General features: G+C 30.8%; 1 protein-coding gene across 1 annotated transcript; it reads right to left on the bottom strand.

Annotated features, from left to right (window-relative positions):
- Positions 1–464: 464 nt before the first annotated feature.
- On the bottom strand, positions 465–20,148 carry LOC129231848 (uncharacterized). Its single transcript, XM_054866230.1, has 3 exons — positions 20,033–20,148; positions 4,886–4,921; positions 465–721 (listed from the first exon to the last, which is right to left on the bottom strand). The coding sequence occupies exons 1-3, from the start codon at positions 20,109–20,111 to the stop codon at positions 540–542; spliced, it is 297 nt and encodes a 98-aa protein (XP_054722205.1). The 5' UTR covers positions 20,112–20,148; the 3' UTR covers positions 465–539.
- Positions 20,149–21,910: the final 1,762 nt, after the last annotated feature.

The raw sequence follows: 21,910 nt of genomic DNA, 5'->3' as shown, positions 1-21,910 counted from the left end.
AGCGATGCAGTATACTATATTTATCAAGCCTCGATGGGCAATAGCACGAATATTATCCAAGATCTCAACGATCTCGATGCCGGGATTCACAGCTTTATTGAGGTTACCTTAAATATGCACATATTTTTCCGGGGGGGGGGAGGCAGGTGTATAATGTAGCCTTTAAGTCCTAAGTAAGCTAGGTGCAGAAAAAGTAAGTTTGAGAAATAAATCTTTAAAGCATTATTTTGAATCGAAATAAGTATCATTTTGCCTTAAAAACATTAAATAAGTTTTCTGAAAGTAACAAATATTGTATAAACAACAAATAACTACTGCTAATGGAAATGTAAGTTGGAAAAAAAGAAAAAAAAAACTTTCTCTTATAATACTTTCTTTTATAATTTTATGCCCTAAAGGTTAAAGTGACAAATAAGCTCTAAGCGAAAGTATTTGAATGATCCGAGACTTAAAATAATCTGAATTCTTAAGCATTTATTGTTAACAGAAGTGTCATTACAAGCGTTCTACATTTCATCATTCACAGACGTCGGCAGGTATCATTTCTGTAGATTACTATCCAGATCTTTTCTATTGTCGGAGAAACCACTTAAAAAGTCGTATGCCTCACGATCAGGACTTCTGTAGTCATAAAATGGCATCCGGTCTCTTAGCGCTTGCTGCAGTAGCAAATGTAGGCCGTAAGCTGCTTCTTTTGCTTCCCCATTGCGTTTGCCGTGACCTGAAAGCAAGAATTCCTAGAAAAAGTGAAAACAATAATACTTGGTGTGTTGGAGACCTAAGAGCTATACTTTTCGAAGGAGGAATTTGAAATGAGTTGATCTTTGCATAAGGTGACCACATATTTCCCCCCACAAAACGGGACTTTTAACAAACTTTGGCAACTGCATGTGTATTAAAAGAAAAGAAAAAAAAATTAACAAATATTAACTTGAATTCTAAAATTTTGAATTCAAATTATGTTTTTCGCAATCACGAGTTGCGACAAGACCCTACTCCTTGGAGTTATTGTTTCTAGAAACGGCTCTTGTTCCCCCTAGCCTGCCCCTCCTCCTGGGCGGTTATGTGTCTGGTTGTGTGTAGGCGGGCATATGTCCATGTGTAGGCTTGTGTGTGATGCGTAGGCCTGGTGTATGCACGTAAGCGTGGGTGTGAGTTTGTATGTATATGAGTGTGCACGTGTATGAGCGTGCGTGTGTGTAGGTTATGGACGCTACCGACAAGGAGAAGCGGATTCCGGGGGACAGTGCTCAGGAACAGAGGCCGGTGCGCGGGGGTGCTGCAGAGGCCCCTGCTCCACGCTGAAAAAGGAACCAAATGCCAAGGACTGTCAAGTGAGAACAATAAGCAATCGTGATTGCTCAAAAAAAAAATACTTTCGTGTTTTTTACTTTGTGCTTGATACAGACAAAACAGGAAAGAACGTTTCAAAAAAAAAAAAAAAAAAAAAAAGAATCTAAGAGTACTTTATTTTTTAAAGTGAAAATGTGAAAATGTGCCTAAGTACATTTAATGCTGATTTCAACAAAAAATAAAATTCTTGGCAGGATTTCATGCAATTTGCTTTTGCATTAAACTTTTTGCTTTAAGAACTGCGATATGCAACTGTGCTTTTTTGCTAGATCAGAAATTATTCGTCAGCGTTCTACCGGTGTATTAGAGCCAGGAAAACAAATTATAGTTCAAGTTTTTTATATGAAAACGATTAAACAATTCCTCGCAGCGACTTTTGGTTGAAACACTTCCAATAACTTCGGAAAATGCGGCATTTCAGCGTGCCGCCACTATGTGGGAAGACAACGGGACAGGATATCTGCAAACGGGACTGTTCTGTTCAAAACGAGACCTTCTCTTAGCAGATCAATTCTATTTTCTATGTTTAATTGAGATATTTATGAGGACAGTTTTTGTTTGCCCTATCTTGTTTTTTTTTTCTCTATCATAATATTTTACAAACAAAAGATTAATTTATCCTTTAAATATAGTACTGACTTTTTTTCTTTTTACTTCGAATTGACTCTAAATTATGAAATGCTAGGTTAGACGTTTGAAGTGGTAGTTTCAGCACCTAAAATACAAAAATAATAAACTGAGCTGATGTATTTTTGAAATGAAAGTAGCCCGAAAAGTATGCATTGTTACGAAATGTTTATATGTACATTCTTTTGATGGGTTAAGTGATCCATGCGATACTCCAACATGCAACTATAAAACTTTCAAGATTAAATTAAATTACCCACAAGAATTTGTTTCCTGCAATGAGTTCTTTGACTTCAACCTTTGAGAGTAACGAAAATATAGAACCTATAACTGACATAGAACCTACCTATTCACATTTTTTTTCCAGCTCATCAAATATGTAAAATACTAAACCATGAAATAAAATTTATTGTGTCTCTGTACATTGAATCAACGCTGATCTGCACGTTCCAATTTTAAGTTTACTTTGTCAGTATGAACGGCAGTTAGATTATTGTCGTATTCTCGAACGTTACGCATAGTTACAATTACCCTATCAGGTAACAGTTTAGAGTGTTGAGCTTTCCTGTATTACTTGTTGTTGATCCTCCAATTATTTTTTTATCATGTTAAATATCAATGAAAAGAATGAGGCAATGAAGTCAAATTTTAATGACTTTATACATTGAATGAAGGTTGTCTTTGATTTCAACTCTCCAAGGTAACTTTTGCTAGGCAATTGCATCGTTGTACTATCGTCAAAAGTAAAGTCAAACGAAATAGTACCTTAGATTGAAATTTAGAAAAAAAAATTTTAACCCTTCACTATTACTGGTCCTTCTGAGGGATTTGCATTAATAGTTATCAATTTCATGACGAATATTTTTTTATTTATTCGCTTAAAATATTTTTGTACAGATGCACAGCATTTTGTATGTAATTCAATGCTTTTAGCAAAGTTGAGTGAAACAAAACATAGTTGCTTTACTTATGTTTTTGGTTCGGTCGGTTCTCGCTAACTCGAGTGACGGATAAAAAAGTATTTCCTTAATAAGAACAAACATTTTGGAACCGAAAAGTGTTCCATAAACTCACTGTTAAAGTTCCCTGCTTAATAGAATCATTTTCCTCCATAATGAAATAAATGTTTGATAAGTTACAAATATTTTTCCTCAAAATAGGTTTTAAAAATTCACTAACAACTCACTATGATGGATGTTTTCTAGAAATAATGTTACGAAAACCAGAAACATTGATTTTGAAATGTAAGCATTAAACTACTCACATATATTTTTATACTTTATCTGTCGCATAGTTATAACTAGTACTTTATTTTGTCCTCTATTCAATTTACTTAAGAAATGTTACACTTAACAATTGAAAATATATACTTAGTTAAATTAAGCAACATTTATTTACATATTAAGTTTCCCCGAATAATCGAATGCCCTACTTAGACGAATGTTTTTGGTTAGAAACTTTGATATTTCTCTATGTACAGCTACATTTAAACTAAGCACAGCAGAAGTCAAGTGTAGAAAACTTGACCTAATGTGAACGAAAAAGTGGCAGAGTTTCTGAAAATTCCGGCAATCTGGAATACGTGCGTAACAGGTTGTTCGTGCGGAGACTTCAGTCCGGCTAAAGCGCGGAGAGTCGAGTTTTTGGAACTGCACTGAAATAACAAATGCATGCTTTTTCTTCTTTTAAAGTACTCGGACTATCTAATATATATATAGGGGAATGTTGAGCAAATTAAAATGGTTAAGATCATTAACTTTTTTCAATATGAACAAATGGAAATTTAATTCTTAAATTTACGGTTCATAAAAAAAATATATATATATTTTACAATAAAACTTGCTCCGAAACATTATTTTTAATTTTTGGTGATAATTTTGGACCTCCAGAAAAAGGCGGAAAATTTTCACTTTTTTATCCATGGGGCAAAGTGAAAAAGGAACTATTTTTCGAATGAAATATTTTTATTTGATTATTAAAGATATTTTTGACCAAATGAATGAGAAAATAAAAGAATGCATGAATAAATAAAAGAAAAGGAAAAAATAAACAAATAAAAAATATATTAGATAATTAATATACGAGAAAAAATCAATGAGTGAAAAAATAGTGAATGAATAAGAAAATAAGTGAATGAATGAATGAGTGTGAATAAAGAATTATTAAATGAAGGAATGTGAATGAAATAATTAATAAATGAATACTCAAGTGATTTGATAAAGGATTGAATAGGTAAACGAAATGAGATATTTCCCTTTGCCCCACAAGCACTTTAATAACTGTGGAAATTATTTAAAACACGATTAAGCTTGATATTAAACAAATACACACTACACTGAATGTTAGTTGATGTGAATAGATGTTTAAAACATTATTAACAAGTACTTTATCATTTAATAATAACAAAATAATTTTTGACTTACAAAAAAAAAAAATATTACAATATGAGTATCAATTTTTGAAAATTGCTTTTATTATCATATTCTTTGATTTTCAGAGGTAACTTTTTCTTGATTGGAATAGACTTCATGTGTTACTACATAGTTAAAATATTAAGAGATAGATGGCGTTAAAAGCGGAGTCAGTATTTCACCATTTCACTTTGCTCAGCTATTTCACTTTGTCTCACATTCCCCTATATAGCCTTCTAGACAAATGTAAGCAATTTAAAAATATAGTGCAAAGGTGAACCCTTCAAATATATTTTGGAACAGTCATTTTATGAAGTTTTATTACAATAAGAATAAAATATTTCCACTGACGGATTCCTTTTTTTTTATATCAGAGAAAACTTTTCTTTCTGCAGACGTAAAAGACGCATTGATTCAGTAGAAACAGGTTTTTTTTTATTATATGTAATAAATAACAATCTGTTAGTATTAATTTCATTTTTCTCTTATCTTACCTCCAAGACAAGAGTGTCCATAGCTTTGACAGCTCCCTAAAGGAAAAATAAAACAGAATTAACATCGTTAGAATAGAATTCTGTCACGCAAACAGGACTCGCTTTCAATAAAACAGGCGTTAATGAATGACTTCGTTTGTTCCTTTTTATTGTCTATCGTTTGATGCTTTATCGCATTTGCCACATTTCTTTTTGTTCCTGTCGCCTTTTGTTATCACTTCGGATAACTTAATTAGTCTATAAAGAAAACTGAATACTTGCTTTTTAAATTAGGATTGCTACAGGTTATACAGTCGATTCGCGCTACAACGTGATTCGCCTTAAGAGAAATGACTATAACGCGAGTTTTTCATGAGTAACGAATTTTATAGCTAACGCGAATTTCTCGCCCGCAACGCGAAAATTTTCGGAAGGGAATAGCGGTACGTAAGTATCGGTTTCGTTATTGGCGTTATTTTCGTGGATGAACTTTTATCCCTTTAACACCACTAACAGCTGAAGTTCCCAGACCGTACCAAATTAAACATCGCTACGTTAGTGTCACCAAAAATAATCACTCCGCACTTTCATTACTATCATTATTTTTTTCATTTTAAATATGAAAGCTGATGAAATATATTGGCACCAAAGCGCGCCGTTTCATCTAAAGTTTGTGAAGATGGAAATTAAAAGAAAAAGTTTCAGACAGCTTAAAGAAAAGGTAAAGATTCTCGATTTGCTTGAACATCTAAAAAGTGCGTCGAAAGTAGTTTGACAGTTAGGTATGAGTGAATCTTCTAGATGTACAATTAAAAATCAAGAAAAGGAGATCCGTAAATGTTTAGAATTTAGTTAGTTTCAATATCGCTGAGTTGTGTCTAAGAAAAATGTAAACATTATGAAAATGGAAGCTGCTCTTGTATTGTGGATTTAAGAAACCAGGAAGAGGGGTGTTACCATAGATTTAAATGTTATAAAAGAAAAGATGAAACAACTGTGTTTAGAAATATATTAGAATAATGATCTGATCACGCAGCAGAGATCATCATCAACATCTTCATTCTTTAAGGTAAAATATTACTACTGTATCTACTGTACAGCACTATTATAGTGCAGCATTTTATTATTGCTACATATTGAACGAATTGTATTGTTTTATTTTATGTCTCTTTCTCTTAAGTGATAATTTGTTCTGAGCATTGTTACAGTATTTTAGGTTAAATAATGCAGCTTTTTGTTCGAAATACAGTCATTTTAAACTGAATTTGACATTGGAAAAAAAAAAGATATATTTATAACACGAAAAAAGTTAATCGGCTATAATTACAATTTTATTACCAAGACAAAATGTTTTCCTTCGACAGAATAAAGCACAATAATGACTTGTTTCAACCCTAAATTTTTCATATTCTGCTCTAAGTTAATAACATTTGATTGGATCCGAGAATTAAAAACAAATATTGGCCAGAAAATTTAAGCATGACGAACCACTTCAGAACTGTTTGTTGAAGTCCGCATATTCATTTTTGTATTGAAAATTTTTGAATTGTGTTTTATGTATGGGATTTATTTTCTTTGAAGTGATATATATGAGTTTGCATTTTGTGAAACGCAGTATTTTCTATGAGCGTATGAATAATAATAATAACAAAAAAGTCCAGAAGTGACCAAAATTTTAGCCCTGCTGTACATACTGCTCAAGTAGAATGAAGGGGCATACGGACGTCAAAATGGTAGATCACAGGAGGTCACGTGACCTCTCAAAGATTTCTTTACTTGGCGAATCTTGTTGACGATTCGGCAAATTTGAAGACACCATTGCAACATTGAGATTATTTTTTATTTTAAATTTTTTTAATGATACCCTAATTCCTTATATTATGTATTTATGGCATGAGTGCATACTCGTATTTTATCAATCAGCAAACATGGAATTTTATTTGATAAATTGAGAATGTTTCCCCTCCCCAAAATTTTATTTCGGGATGACATTGGGGGACGCATTTGATATGATAAGCTATTTTGAGATGCGTCCTCTTTCATTCTGTGCGCGTGATATATCCAATCATGCAACAAAATCATTCCCTTGGGGAGGTGGTAAAAAGTTTTATATGAAGAAGAGTTTCGTATTTTCTAGAACGCGCTTTCCATTTATGTCTAATTAATGTATAGACTGGCAGCAAATAGGAAAATTTTAATTTTACTATTGCTAGTTTCCAAAGAAATGGAAAAGGAAGTAGACTTGATTTATCTTTGCCTGCGTTGTCGTAGCAATTACGGAGATTTTTGTTTGCAGGGAGTTTTCAATTTCCGCTATTCGTTGAAAAGCAAGACACGATTGATGAGTCTATTCACTTTTTCCTTAAAAACGTGGCTTCCGTTTTTGCAAAACACATGTGTAAAGTACACTTCATCGAAAGTGCAATGACTATTTTCTTCAGTACACGACAAGTGCTGCTGTTTTCAGGTCTCTTTAGTTTTCTCTTTGCTTTGGGTACGTTTGAGGGGAATCAGTCTAAAACAATTTCTCATAATTGATTTTTGTTTTTATATTAGTAGTTACAAAACATTCGCTAGGCATTAATAAAATGATATTGTATTACAAAATCGTAAAAAAGAAAAGTCAGGTTTTTAAGAATAAAAATGTTGTCTTCAAAATGCTTTTTTTAAAACCTTTCATTCTTTCACGAAACATTTTTAATAGAAACTTGGAATAGAAAATTAATTGAAGCTTCTCCAATCTATTTTTACTATACCTATATTGATGATATTGTGAATAGCTATAATATATATATATATATATATATATATATATATATATATATATATATATATATATATATATATATATATATATATATATATATATATATATATATATATATATATATATATATATATATATATATATATATATATATATATATATATATATGTGTGTGTGTGTGTGTGTGTGTGTGATATGTGTGTAGGGGATAGTGTTGTACCTTGCGACACTGCTAATTTCTAAGAATCTATTTTTAGCAGCCATGTAGCCATGTTTTTGTTATCTCTAATAGTAACCGTCACCACTAAATGGTGCCATAGTAAAAATCAATATCAAATGAGTGAAATTGACGATTTTGTGAGAGAAAGAAAATTTTATGACTCCAAAGTAAATAGTTTCTTCATTTTAATTTCATTTTTTGTCTTTGTATTTGTAAATTTAATCAATTGAATTTTATTTTGTTATAAAGGAGTAGTACTTTAAATAAATTGCTTATACGTCAATAACGATAGTGCATCCCCTGATTGACCATCATTTTGGTGATGGTACCTTGAGACAGCCCAACATTTTGTACCTTAGGACACGTTCCAAGGTACAACATATGCATGGTTCTTAATAATTAAGATATGTTTAGGAACATGGAACAATGTTCTAATCTTAGTCTTTTAAACACATTTAATGTTAGATAATAATTCATAATTCATTATTAATAATTCACAACTAATTATTCATGATTTAATTCACTACCATGGGAAAATTTTTTTTTTTTGTTTTCTGGTGCAAAATTGGTTCAAATATATGGCTGTTTCCTTTGCACATTGCACAGCAGCATGTGTCCCAAAGTACAATAGGATGTTGTACTTTGGCACAGCTTGGAACTTTTGCTTTAAATGGCTGGCAATATTTTATTTTCAAACTGTTTGAATTAAAAGAAAAAATATATTGCATAGAAGTATGTTGGGGAATTTTAATGTGACTTTTAGATTTTAAATTTGATTCAAATAATTGACGTTAAAAATTAAAATATGAAAAGTGTCCCAAGGTAGAACACTCTCTCTCTCTCTCTCTCTCTCTCTCTCTCTCTCTCTCTCTATATATATATATATATATATATATATATATATATATATATATATATATATATATAAACTACTTAGGCAGTATTTGCTTACTGGGTAGTTTTTTATATTTAAAAAAAATTTAAACAATGGATTTTTACCTACACACAATAATGGGGTAGTTCTCAGAAAAAGCAGGAATTTCATGAATTATTTAAAAAAATTAAAAATCTTAAATCAAGCTAATATTTCTTATATAAAGAGAGATCTTAACTAAACTAATAGCACTGTTTGTAAACACTGTTTAGTTATCGTATTTAAGCATAAAATAAATGATTGCCTCAGACGTGACACTGCTTATCACATAGTATTGGTGTTTAATAATGGCTACATGCTTTTAGTACTGTTTTGAGTTTCTTGGAAAATTTCACAACAAACTCACGTTTCGAACACGTAATTTTCATCCTTTTCAGTTACTAATATCAATTTTCATCGCATCAGTTTCATGTTCTCCTTTTTTGTCTTTCCATTGTTCATACCTTACAGTATTTTCATCTGTACATTTATTAACCTAAATCATATTACTTGCGCAGTTCAAACAGATTTTTCTTGACATTTTACATCAAGTTGTTTATCACGTATTAATGCTTGAAATAAATCAGTAATTAAATCTATGTTAATTAAATCTAGCAGGTTATTCGTTTTTAGCAGGATGTCAACATTATTACATGAATTACAGTGAAAAGCATTTTTCGCATTTAACACTCAGGAGAGACTATCAAATATTGCCCTTTGCAACACAACTGTGAGTAGCTAAGATGTTTGAATAAGATGTTGCAAAAGTAAATTTTTAAAAAGATATGTAAAATTGTTATTCTAATTTTTTTTTTCAAAGTTGCTAAATGATTGGGCTTCTTAGCTACAGTGGTTACTTCAGTTACTTGTCTTTCACATCTGTGGCCTGTGTTTGTCTGTGAACATAATGTATCCAAAGACGTGATGAAAACTACCTATAATTAGGACACTGATGCATTTGAAACCTTGTTCTGAAATTGGAAACAAATCCTTAACTCTTAAAACTACTAATACAGTGAAGCATCGTTTATACGTTTTTGAAGGGACTGTATGAAAAAAGCGTGCTAATGAAAAAACGTATAGTAGGTATAAGCTAATGTAATAGACTCTGCAGGGATCAATTTAAAAAACGTATAATTGATAAAAACGTATAAAATTGAAACGTATAAACGGTGCTTCTCTGTATATTAATTATTATTGATTGAATTGTACATTGGATCATCGTGGGATCACTGGACGTATCTGGGATCACTTGGGACGGTAAGTGGGACAGCCTGTGAATTTTAATCGGATTAGTGGTGCGTTTACAGTAACTGTTTTATCTGGTACGAGATGACGTATGACGTAGTAAGAGACTTATTGTATCAATACTAATTAATAATATCAATGTCTCAATACTCGCCTGTATCGCCTTGTTTATTCACGATAGAGGTGGGTTAACGTTGTACTTAAAAAGGCTGCATTCATTCATGATTTTTCTAATAATGAATGATCATTTTGCTTTCATTTTGTAATCACTTTCTTTTATCAATGTATTAATGTATGTATGCAATTGCTGGAAGTTATAAATACAGTCTAACTCGCTTATAACGAGCCCTGATTGAACGAGAATTCGGATATAGCGAGGAAATCAGAAATATTTGGTTGGTAAAATCTTAAGCCTGTGGAACATAATTCGCTTTTAATGAGCAAATCCTGCTTAAATCGAGCAATATTTTTGTGTTTCAGAAAATTTCTATTAACTTACAGCACAGCTGAGTTTATCCTTTTTTTGGTAAGTTTTCTTTGACATTCCGAATGTTAGTGACAAATCATAAATCCTAAGAATAAGGGATGACATCACTTCTTTTTTAATTTGTGGACTACAGAAGCATTTAAAAGTTACAAATGTGTGTAGATGTGAATTCTTAAAAAATAATGACACGAGAAAGAGACAATGAGAGAGTTTAAAGCAAATAACTAACTTCTTTGCTTTTCTTTACAGAGATTAAAAAGAAGAAAAAAAGCAATTCTGATGAATTTTTATGCTTTTTTTTTTCACGAACTCGTTTTTTTCAAGCACAAGGTTTAACGAATGAATATCGCGGTATCTTTGCGCTCGTTATAAGCGAGTTCGACTGTATAACTAGTTACATTTTTATACACTTTCATTTTCGTTATTACGCAGCAATGGAGACAGTAAAAAATAAGTAAGTCCTGAGGTAACGGTGTTTGAATAGCTCAGAGTAAGCCAATGATTCAGATTTGTTTAAATAACTCTTTCCTGTTTATTTAAAATAATTTCTACATTGTTGAAATGAGGATGATTTTCCTTATTGACAGAAATTGAAAAGAAATCTTTCCTTCTGCTGATAAGATAAACAAAACAACTAGGTCAAAAGCGTTTCCTTTCAAAAAAATTGCTTTTAATTTTTGATACTTAGTTTAATATCAGAAACATTTTATAACTTCAAAGATGTGAATCCACACACTTTTTTGAAGCTTAATTGAATTCTGCTTATTAGTTATAAAGTTGGTAGCATATATCCATCGCATATATTAACTCACTATCTCTATATTTCTTTTTTTTTTAAATTGACGTCCACGAACGTAGCTTTAGGATATGTTTGGTCGTGTTTACAGGATAAAGAAGGTGTGATCCACGCCCTGGATCCGTGTTTGAATCTAACAGACTCAAACTCTCGACAGGGGCACCCCGATTCAAAAATTTTGGGAGGATGGAAATTCTCCATTTTCCGAATGGGTTTAAATTTTGCCGAATGATGAAATACGGGTAGGCATACATAAATACATCAAATACAGGGGGTGCCCATCTCCTCAAGAGCAAGGGCGCACCCCCTAAGTGCCACAAAGACCCCACCAAAAGCGAGACCCCCAAAAAACAGAAAAATAACCATCAAAACACCTTTTAAAAATTTTAATGACGCAATCTGCGCTAAAACCTCCCGTCCCCCCTAGGTGGGCACCAGGGGTACCCATCCTTCCCAAGCTCATTGGCGCAAATCCTCCCCCCCCCCCAAATTTTTCCAAACCCCCTTTTCCTTTTTTATTTTTTATTTTTTAGCTCTGTCTTATTTTTTTTTAAAACATTTTCTATTTGATTATTTATTTTTTAATGTTATTTATTTATTCATTTATTTTTTAAAATAATAGTAATTATTATTTTTTTAGAAAAGTTCTGCGTTACGCCACTGGCACACACACACACACACACACACACACAAACTAAATAAATAAATGAAATAAAATGTAAACAGAGTAAAATAAAATAAAATAAATAATTTTAATTAAAAACAAATCAATAGAAAAATTTAAATAAATGAATAACTAAACTTAAAAAATCCCCCCCCCCCCCCAAAAAAAAAAAATTGATGGCGCAACTTGCGCCATAATCCTCCCCTGTCTAATGAAAAGGAACATTCAAAACTTAATAAATGGCGATATTACAAATATGTCCCCGAGTTTTTGCAGAACCAATAGAGAAGATTAGTCGAATATGGAAAGATTTTGAAAGTTCTCTTGACCGCCCAGAGGGGTGCCTCTACCTCTTGCATCCCTTTTCAGAAATTGGTTTTGCAGTTGTTTCCACAATCTGCATCATATTTTGAGGATGAGGATTAGACGGAATATCGTCTGGATTTCAGAAAATAGCTGCAGTAAAGAAAAACAAAAAACTGTCAGGTCAAAATCACTTTTTTTTGCTAATTCATTGCTGACGCATAACTTTTATAAATGCAGTGTGTTTTTCGAGTCTGCGTCAAACGCCACGTGTTGTTATTTCAAACGATGCGGGTTAATACGGGTCATAACCGGCAGTTTTATAATTAGAAGCTTTTATACAGAAAGCTTCCGCTCTGTCTCGTTTTCCATGGTAGTTGACGTAAAAAAACTTTACGCGGTACTAGGCGAGATAAATTATCAATTCAACATAAAAATTAAAAAAAAAACGCTTTAATATCGTTCAGAAATGATGTCATGCTTTGAGGGGGGAGGGTGTTCGTAAAATTGTGAGTTTATGACAAGGGGGAGGAAGGGGGTAGCAAGAATTGGGGCATCATACTTTTGTTGAAATAAAAGTATTTTTTAAAAATATATGTTACTTTACAGAAGGTGGCCAAACTATTATACTGAAACAAACGTTTCTGTATTTTTATTGTTTTTTTATTGTTATATGGTTTAGGGGAGAAGGGTGATAGTGTGGACAAATTTTACATTTTTGGATAAAAAAACATACTAAATGCCGTTTCTAACACACCTGGTATTTTTTTTTACAATAATTTGCACTTTTGCGCTTGCTTTAACATACATTAAAACATTTGGCAGAGTACTTATTTAATATTTTTTTAAAAGGTTGTTTTTGTCCACACTAGCTCCATATCATGGAGCTAATGTGGACAAGCAAAGGGGATAATGTGGACAAGCTAGAATACTAATTAACCAATGCTAACAGTGGATTTAAAAACATAAACAAATACGTATTATAACCTAAATAGCAGATTCTTTAGCCAATGTTTACCTTAACAAAGCATATTTTAATTAATAATAAAAGTTTAAGATAGTAATTTGTAGCTTATGAATTGTCTTATAATAAAGAAACTATTTCAAAGATAAATTAACGTGTTTGAAAGCTATTCACTTTTATTTAGTTGAAAAGCAGGCAATTTTAATGCAGAAGATGATGGTTTTAATTTTCATTTGGGGGGGGGTGTCTTGTTCAGGAGGGTGATGGCACTCCCAAGTGATCAACTAGTACATAAAACACTATAACTTTCTAAGACTGAAATGGAAAATAGCAGGTAGAACGTCTGATGTTTTGAATTAAAAAATAAGAAGGCATTCAAATGTATTATTTTAAAAGTTCTAATTAATTTGTTTCCCCATTTTCCACGACTTTAAACTTTTAATGAAAAGCACGAAGGGTGAACTTGCGCTTGACTAAATTTTTGAGGCGTATTTTCGATTTTCCATGCCTGAAATGTGCTTCTAGAGCCTATGTAAAATACACCTGGTAATGTTTATGGCACATCGTATTTTACATAGTTTTCAAATGAACTAGAATTACAACATTTGTATCTAATTTAAAAACAAACACTTAAGCATGTTCACAACTATTCATTTACCTTATTATGTGTATTGATTTTATTAAAACTTTTTAAACTATCACTCACAACATGCATCGGAAGATTCTCCAATTTCAGATTGCGTGAGAAATTTAATTATTTTGCACCGAAGCGTTAGATGCAACTTCCACGTTTGACAAGTTTTTCTAAAAGTTAGATATGATCTTGTTTTGCAATTTCATTTTATGTTTGTTCCAAGCTGGAAGGCTTGCATAATTATTGATGAAATTTTTGAAGAAAAAAAAAAGCGGGAGAAAACATCATTATCTAATTGAAAGACAGGATATTCCTTGTTTTCAACTATTTAAAAATGAGGGAAAGAAAGAAAACGAAAAATATCTCTGAAAGGACCATTGACACTGAAGTAAAAAAGCAGGAAAGGGAGAGACCTTACAACAGCAACCTGATTATATCAGTCCTATTGCCGAGACATTGATTTTGTGAAGAAATGTTTTACGCACTGCCATCGGCGCCGGCAGAATCATACGCAGAGCGTTGCACCCGCGCCGCCCTTAAAAAAAAAAACGACTAATTATTTTTGATTAATTTTTCTATTTTATAAACATGTTTTTATTAACTTGGTTTGGTTCTTGTCTGTTCGGGAGGAATCTTGCAACTCAATTTTCACACACTTCCTGTGTTCGGTATCTTTTGAAAATTGTATGTACCAGATGAAAATGCAATATTATGTGATCAAGTTGATTAATTAACCATTAGTTGTTAGTTTATTCCAATATTAATCTACATTTTTGCATAAATCCTTTAATTTGGAGACCACAAAAAAAAAAAAAAAAAATGCTCGCACAAATTAAAATTAAATATCCTTAGAAACCTTGGAATATTGAAAAAAAATTCTCTGCATGAGATAAATTTTTTTCTAATATTACAAGGTAAATAGAATGTGAATCATAATTATTATTTTCAACTAATTTCATGGTAAAATGAAGGTAAGCCTTCAATTGAAAATTCATTGCTGATCAGGGTCATTGTTGAACAATGCTTTTATTAAAATGAGCCTAAAATGCTTAACGCAATATACATATTGATAGCAATTTGTATATGATAGAGATATTTCAAGGTTGTGGCGAACTTTCAATGTAAATGCCGGAAATTACAAATAAAATGTGAGGTAGAATTACAACTTTTTAGTAGATATGTTTTTATTTCAGCTTAGCTCATCTCTTTTATATATTTGTAATAATCTATGTGTTTCCAGTTCATCCACAGAGAAATAAATGTACGATATTTTTTTATATTTCCACGTAAAATATACTCTACTTGCATTGAACTTGTGTTGTACATAGGCATTTAAATACGGCTAAATGTTTTGCAAGGTTACAATGTTATTTATGGTGCAGTTTATTGTTTAAGCTTATTTTATCGATTGAATATGTTTACCGAACTCCGTCACCGTCAATTTAAAAATCTCAGTCACTGTCTGATCGGAGTATGTAAAATCGAATAGGACATTTCAGACACACAATACTAAAGCGCAGAAAATAATTAATGAAATGAAAAAGTTGTAAAGTACCATGTTTTTAAAATAAACTAAAAAGTCTAAAATAATTTCTCGAAGTTTCATGTAAATTTAAAGCCTATACAATTATAGAATTTCTTACAGATTTTCTGAAAAACTTGAGATTGTGAGTTTTTAATAGCTATTAAAATACTTATAAGCTTTAAGGGGTTACAGTACCTCAAAAATGACCAAACGATCAAAAAAAATTTTATTGCTTATTTCGAAACTAAACACTATGCCAAACACAGGGGGAAAAGTTTCATTGCTTTAGTTAAAATATTTAAAAAGTGATGAATGGTTTTAGGTCATGCTCGCTATGTGTTGTTCTTATGCAAAAAGAAAACTTTAAATTGATTTTTCTCGATGATCGTTTTTTTTTGTGTTTTCGTTTCATAAGAATCCCTAAGGATTTTTTTCTATTAAAGATACAGCTTTAAAGTAATACTTTTTACAATTAAGATAATATATTTAACAAAACTGTGCATTGGATAAGCATTGTATAAATTACTCAAAATAATAATCTGTTTAGAGCATGTTATACCTTTAAAAACCAAATTTTTTTTGAAAAAAATTACGAATTTTTTCCGTAATTGATCACAAAAATTTTTCTATTAAGCACAAAAGCAAATGAATGCACAGATTTTTAGAGATGATGATTGTGATCGTTTAGCAAAAATTTTTTTATATCAGTTTAAAAACAAAAAGTCTTAGGAATTTTCCTAAATGTTTGAATTTTTAAAAAAAGTAAGCAATATTTTAAAATTTTTAAAAAAAATTATTGATTACAAAGTAAGTAAGCATGTTATGGTTTCAACAAAAAATATAATTTACTTAAATTAAAAAAAATTGCTTGAAAGGTACTGTGACCCCTTAAATGGAAAAACATGGAACGCATGTACAACATATAACTATAAGTTTAAAGAAAGGTTATCAATGAAAAAACTTATACCTCAATTATCGCTATTTGCAGAGCGATAAAATTTGTTAATTAAACTACAAATGCATCAATTGAGGCAATGAGGTGCAAAGAAATAGAAGTGGACTTTTTCAAGTTTCGAGCAAAACGCGTTTAAAATTCAGATCTTAAGTAGGCTTTCATTAAAGTTCTTTTCTAAATCATTAAAACTCACTATCATAAAAACTCACAATCGAAAATTTTCTAGACAAGCTGTAAGAAGTTTTGAAATTGTACAGGGTTTTAAATTTACATGAAGCTAAGAGAAATCATTCTATACCTCTTAGTTTATTTTAAAAACATGGTACTTAAAACTTTTTTATTTCATTAATTACTTTTATGATTATTTTTAAACATTTTTAGTTTATTTATTTTTATTTTTATTTTATTATTTTCACCTTTTCATTTATTTATTTTTGTTTTATTACGTTTAAATTAATGAATTTATTTATTATAATTTAGATTTTTTATTTATTATTTAGTTTTTCTCTTTTCAGTATTTTACATTCTATTTTTTAAAGCCAAAAGGGGAAAAGTACATTTCATTAACATCGCTCAAGGACAAAAGCATGATGATAATAATTTTCATTGTGTATTTTGTAGGTTTAAAAGTTTTTGAGGTTTGTCCCTTTTTAGCTAATCAAATTTCATTTTTAAAAGTCAAGGGAAGGAGTGTTGGGGGGGGGGGGGGGGGCGCTGCACCCTTTGCAACCACCTTCAGGCATTCATGAGAATAAACAATAGACAAATATTCTTCGTGATGTACTTTGTAGCTTCAGTATTTTGTAGTTTATTCTGTGCTTCAAATAATTTAATTATTTTTATTTTATATTAATAATTATTAAAAGAGTAATAATATTTGTAAAAATTATTATTATTTTTTTAAAGATAATTAAATTTCACTTTTAAAAGTCAGGGAATGAAAGTGTACCTCCATGCATACCCTTGCCGGTGAACATGAACATGAATGTGAGATTAGTATTTTTTGTAATGTATTTCGACGTATAAAAATATTTTGTGGTTCCGTCTTTTTAAAACTAATTTTATTTTATTTTTTAAAGCTAGAGAGGTGAACGTGCACTGTTTTAAGAGCACTCACGGACATTATCATGATATTAATAATTTTCGTGATGTATTTTGTAATTTTGAAGTTATTATGCCGTGTGTCCCTTTTTAATTGATTTTATCTTTGAAATCCAACTGGAGAAGCTTTTCAAAATCAGTTCAATGCACTCCATGCTGGCACTCATGAACATAAGCATGATATTAATATTCTTCGTGATGCACTTCGTAGTTTAAGTATTTTGTAGTTTATTCTATGTTTAGACTGAATTTAATTTTTTTAAACATAAATAATTATCAAACGAATAACAATATTAAAAAAAAATAAATAAATTATATGTTTTTTAATCAATTTAATTTAATTTTTAAAAGCCAAAGGGCGGAAGTGCACTTTCATACAAGCTCTTCCGGTGATCATGGACATTGAGTTTAATATTATTCCTAATGTATCTTGTAGTTAAAAAAATACTTTTGTAGGTTGTCCTTTTTAAATTAATTTAATTCTATTTTTAAAAGCAAGGGGGTGAGAGTGCACCTCCTTAACAGCGCTCGTGGACATAAACACGATATTAATAACTTTATTGATGCATTTTGTAGTTTTTAAGGGGTGTCAGCACTCTTAAAACATTAACGTGACACGAAAAATGTCCATTAAAAAGCTTGCAACTAAATTCCTTCACAAACTACGATTAAGATTTTATTTTTAAATGATAGCTGAAAAAAATCTGAGACAAAATAGATGATATAATTTACACTTAAACTGTTCATTAAACTTGCATTGAAACATAGTTTTTCAAATTTGACCATAAATTGGTATTTTCGAAAAAAATATTAAAAAGTGGAAAATTTTCACTTTGTTCCCTATTTGGTGCAATGTGAAAAATGAAATATGTTTCTTAAAAACGTTTCCCATTTGATTATTTAAAATATTTTCCATCAAATGATTGAACGAATAAACGAATGAATGAATAAATAATAAAACAGGAAAAGTAATAAATATATTAATTAGTATATGAGAAAAAAATAAATGAGTGAATAAAATAGGAAACGGATAAGGAAATAAGTGAATGAATCAATAAATCTGTGAATTACAAAATAAGGACAGGTAAATGACTTAATTAATTAATGAATATTCAAAGAATATAATAAAGAAATGAATGAAAAAAAGGAAATGAATTGCTTCACTTTGCTGTATTCACTTTGCCTCGCGTGCCCTTGACAAATTGCATTAAACATTTCAAATCAAACTTGCCTAGTATTAAACAAATGCATTAGATATCAGTAGGTCTCAATTAATACTTAAAACAGTAATAACAAAAATTTTATAATTTTACAGTAACATTTTTTTTTTTGATAAACTACAGAATGTTATCGAATATGTGTATCAAATTTTGAAAATGACTTGTATTTTGATATACCTTTTTGATCTTTTGAGCTTTTTATTTTTTCTCTGGAATCAACTACACTTTTGTGCGGTAGAGATGGACCGAATTAAAAAGCCGCATAAAAAAAAATCGTTCAAAATTATCCTATTTAGCACTCGTTTTAAAGATAAGTATCTGCCGTGTGCAGGTAAAGGGCAGTAACTGAAAAATTTTTCATTTTTATTTTTTTTTCATTTCAGTCATTTATTGTACGTTTTCTTTACTGTACAAACTCGCTTACTTGGTTTCCGCCAAAAAAAGGTGCGAAATAAACTTCTGATTCCAACATTTTGCTATTGTTAGTATTGAATCCACCACACATTTCTTCAAATATCTCGAAAACACATGTCTGCAGATACTGCCGTTTACCTGCACGCGGCAGAGTTAGTCGATTCAGTCCCAATTTGATTGAAATTTTCATATACCGCAAACAGAAAAAAAAAAAAAAAATTGCTCAAAAACTGGTTTCAGTGTATATGTTTTAAGAACGTAGTTTAAATATTTCTAGATAGGTGATGCTCCAGACTGGAAATATATTGTTTTTTTTACCATTTCACTTTACCCCACATTCCCCTACCATATGTACTGAGTATTTGCGTGCATCGCACATATTGCAGCAACCGACGTCTGCCCTCGAACTACAACAAATGAAAGCAAATATCGCAAGCTTTGGCGGAAAGTTAAAAATATTTACTGTTACTAGACTAACGGGGTGAGTTGAAGAATGGGAAATGGAACATTTGAAAAAAAAAAAGGAGATGATCATGTAAATGGTGCTATTTGGAAAGATAAGTGGAAGAATGGGTTTTGTGACATTTGTTTACAGTTTGAGATGTGATTTAAATTTGATGATTTAAATAATTATTTCAAGGAAAATTAAATGTTGTACTTGATAATGTGATTAATTGTAAACAAAAACGATAAAACACTTTTAAATGTTAGCTATTTATTTCTGCATCAATGAAAAATCAGTGAATGAACCCAGCTAACAGTCGATGTATAGTGTGTAGTGAACATTCTTTTGTATAAGTTAAAATTAAGTTTTTGAGGTAACTTATAAAAAATATTCTAAATTATAACCAAAGTTACAGTAATAAAGCTAAAAATACAAAGATAGCTCTTTTAAATTTGATGAAATATGTTATCTATAACAACTTGTTGACTCGATTTTCAAAACTCAGAACTTACCTCCTGCCATGACAATGGCAATATATACAGCAATCAAACTTACGATTGCGACTACAGATGTCAACTTACAGAGTGACATAGTGAAGATTTGAGAAAGTCAAGATCTGTTCTACGGCATATGAGAAAGATACCTTCATGAAAACTCAATATATAACTTTTTCCTCACCCTCACCTCGACCAATGGTAGGATGGATCAACAGGATATTCAAACACTCAGGAATAAAGTTACTCAATAAAAACACTAATGACATTTGTTTTACTGTAGATTAAGTATGTCCCAGCGGGAATACATCCCATTACATGTTTTGAGAGAGTCCTTTTATACATATCATTAGATCTTAAGCAATTCGATGTCAATAGTGTGTGAGACTAGCTTTTATCGCTTTTGTATTTCTCCTCCTGGTGAGACGACCATTAGCTGATAGAATCTAGAAATAGATAAAGATATATAACCTTGCTAGTTTAATGGTTTGACTTTTGGAAGTAGGTACAGTTAATATTGTACTCCAAAACCTAAGAGATTTTTTTATTTTGTAGTTTCTTCTAGACTACTAAAACGAGAGTTAGTAAAGCATTATCGTTTACTCAGTGCATACAGCTCCTTTTTTTCAAGTTTTTTTGTTTTACATGGAAATATACGAAGAAAAGTATTTTATTTTATTCCGTACCACAGCGAGAGATCTTTTACCCATATTTCATCAGATATAAAAGGAAAGGAGTTGCAACAGGTTACGTTTCAGGAGAAGAACGGCACAAAGCCATTCCACGAAACAGTCAACCCTTTGTTCCACACTTGACGGTTCATATATTTCATTAAAAAGTAATAATTTTGAAGGGTAATGACGAAGTTTTATGTTTAAGAAATCACACATAAGTTTTTAATTTACTAAGCAGAGCAAATTTGTTCATTAATATTTTAAAAGTATTATTTTTAATGAAAATATGAGACGTCACGTGCAGGACAAAGTGCTCGTTTTCTGTGGAATGGCATTACAGCTCCTCAATAACTCAAGGTTTTTTTTTGAAACTAAAGTGTTTTTTTCATCACGATTTCCATAGTTTTCTTATTAGAACCAAATATTATTTGAATCAAAAATCCAAAATGCATTTGGACTATATTTGGAGCAATAAGTCTACAGCTGCAATACATAACAACTAACAGCACATATGTAACCTTATGTATCATTAAAATGTAATTAAAATTGGTTTCATAGAAGCAAATTTTTAAATCTTTAAAAATGAACTCTCAAAAATATTGTTTTGATTCTTAAAGTTTTGAAATTATGGAGCTGTCCCATGTCCCATCCTGGCACCGAGGTCTTAAATTATAAAAGTATAATTTTGCGTATTTTAATTAGGGCATGCAGCAATAATTTTAAGAATATGTCGAAAATCGCTTTTAGTTTTGGAAATAAAAGTCAAATATGTTATAGCGATATGTCCTGAAAATTGTCTAAAAATATTATCCATCAAATCAGCAGGAAAGCTTCATTATGGACCGATGGCTTACAACAGCAAATGTAGTGCTTTGTCAAAATATTGGTACAGAAAAGGTATTAGTAGTAGTAATCTGAGTAGTAATCAAATACCACTACTATGGATATTCTCCTCCACAACACAGGACGATGTTCACCGCGCCATGCCATTGCCACTAACTGCAAATGGCATGTATAATGCTTTTTATCGACACCGTGCTTCGGCTATCGTGTTCCCACCACGATACACACAGCATCCTCTCCAAATACAGGAGGTTGATATGCCGGTCCCTGAACAATAAAAAAAAAATAATAAAATGGTACAAAAGAACAACAAATGAATAAAGTCTAAAAGAATTTTAAATATGGAACGTAGCTGCACTCAGAGATTTAGCATTGGATA

Source organism: Uloborus diversus, chromosome 10 (genome assembly GCF_026930045.1).
Source record: "Uloborus diversus isolate 005 chromosome 10, Udiv.v.3.1, whole genome shotgun sequence".
NCBI lineage: Eukaryota > Metazoa > Arthropoda > Arachnida > Araneae > Uloboridae > Uloborus > Uloborus diversus.
This window is presented reverse-complemented; position numbering and strand designations above follow the sequence as displayed.

What these genes read in the sequence shown, in the direction of transcription:
- LOC129231848 (XM_054866230.1), bottom strand. Translation starts at nt 20,111, where the DNA reads ATGTCACTCTGTAAGTTGACATCTGTAGTCGCAATCGTAAGTTTGATT. An exon ending in TGCCATTGTCATGGCAGGAG is followed by an intron (nt 4,922 to 20,032) that starts GTAAGTTCTGAG and finishes TTTTTCCTTTAG; the next exon opens with GGAGCTGTCAAAGCTATGGA. An exon ending in TGGACACTCTTGTCTTGGAG is followed by an intron (nt 722 to 4,885) that starts GTAAGATAAGAG and finishes TCTTGCTTTCAG; the next exon opens with GTCACGGCAAACGCAATGGG.